This window comes from Limulus polyphemus, unplaced genomic scaffold (assembly GCF_000517525.1).
Source record: "Limulus polyphemus unplaced genomic scaffold, Limulus_polyphemus-2.1.2 Scaffold374, whole genome shotgun sequence".
Lineage (NCBI taxonomy): Eukaryota > Metazoa > Arthropoda > Merostomata > Xiphosura > Limulidae > Limulus > Limulus polyphemus.
In genome coordinates, this window is record NW_013665984.1 from 541,314 (window position 1) to 542,520 (window position 1,207).

Genomic DNA, 1,207 nt, shown 5'->3' on the forward strand with positions numbered 1-1,207 from the left:
GTGCTTGCGACTCACCGATAAGTCTGAGGGCTTACATCACTAAAAATCGGGTTTCGATTCCCTCAGTAGGCAGAGTACAGATTTTGTATTTTTGTGCTTAACAACAAGCCCCCAGTGGCACAGTGGTATGTCTTAGGGCTTACAACACTAGAAACCGGGTTTCGATACCCGTGGTGGGCAGAGTACAGATAGCCCATTGTGTGGCTTTATGATACTTTCAAAATTCATTAACCTCCTTACTTGAGAAAGTCCTTTAACCCCTAGAATCGTTTCCATCTGCCCTGCTGCTGAAGTTTCGCAGCTATCTTCCCCTAGTTAAAGACATAGAAATAATACTGTGATGTTTGATTGTTGTTAAGTTCTGTTTGTTTGAAGTTAAGCAACTGTCCTGCTAAATCAGTGACACAGAAAATCACCCAGTGACTTTAATAACGAAAATATATCTAGTGTCGTTTTGTAAATACAATGAAACTTACATTAAGTCGAAGACCACGAACTGCGTTTTTATAATATAGAGCACAAACTGACTGTTTAAAAACTCCACCACCGAAGTACAAACATACACCGTCAATGAATATGTCATATTGATCACCATTTTGAAAAGAATGAATTAAAGAAGTAAAATAGAGATCTTCCTTACCTTGGGTATCAAGAAATACTTTTAATTTATCGTTGTAATTTAATAGTAAAAAAATTAAGCACAAAGCTGCTAAACATTGAGCTGTCTGTGTTCTGCCACCTAGGGTATCGAAACCCGGTTTCTAGCGTTGCAAGTCCGTAGACATAGCGCTGTGCCACTGGGAGAGGACATTTCATATTATATAAAGAAGATAGTTATTCATGAGTAAACTGGAATTGACACCAACTGCCTTTTGTATAAATATAAGTGTAGAGGATGACGATTCGAAAGTCTTTTGTCTTCAGGAAGACTTTCGAAACGTCGTCCTCTATACTTGTGTTTTTACAACAGGCAGCTGCCATCCATTCCAGCTTACTCGTCATGAATACTCTGTCTAAACAATCTATCAAAGATAGTTATTGTTTAAAATTGATTATTTTCCCTTTTTCTATATTAGCAATACACTATTAATTTAATAACACGACTAGAAGCACACAGATCTGCCATTCTGAATATCGTCTCTTTCGTTCCTAGATTTGGTCATGAACAATGACATCACCTTTGGCAGATTTCCGTAACGTATATGTA

General features: G+C 37.4%; 1 protein-coding gene across 1 annotated transcript in view; it reads right to left on the bottom strand.

Moving 5' to 3' along the window:
* Positions 1–1,207, bottom strand: part of LOC111085414 (prodigiosin synthesizing transferase PigC-like) — a 5,812-nt gene extending 4,605 nt beyond the window's left edge. Inside the window, exon 1 of the mRNA XM_022383843.1 lies at positions 1,124–1,207. Coding sequence (XP_022239551.1) covers positions 1,124–1,126 — 3 coding nt within the window. The 5' untranslated portion in view covers positions 1,127–1,207. The remainder of the gene's footprint in view (positions 1–1,123) is intronic.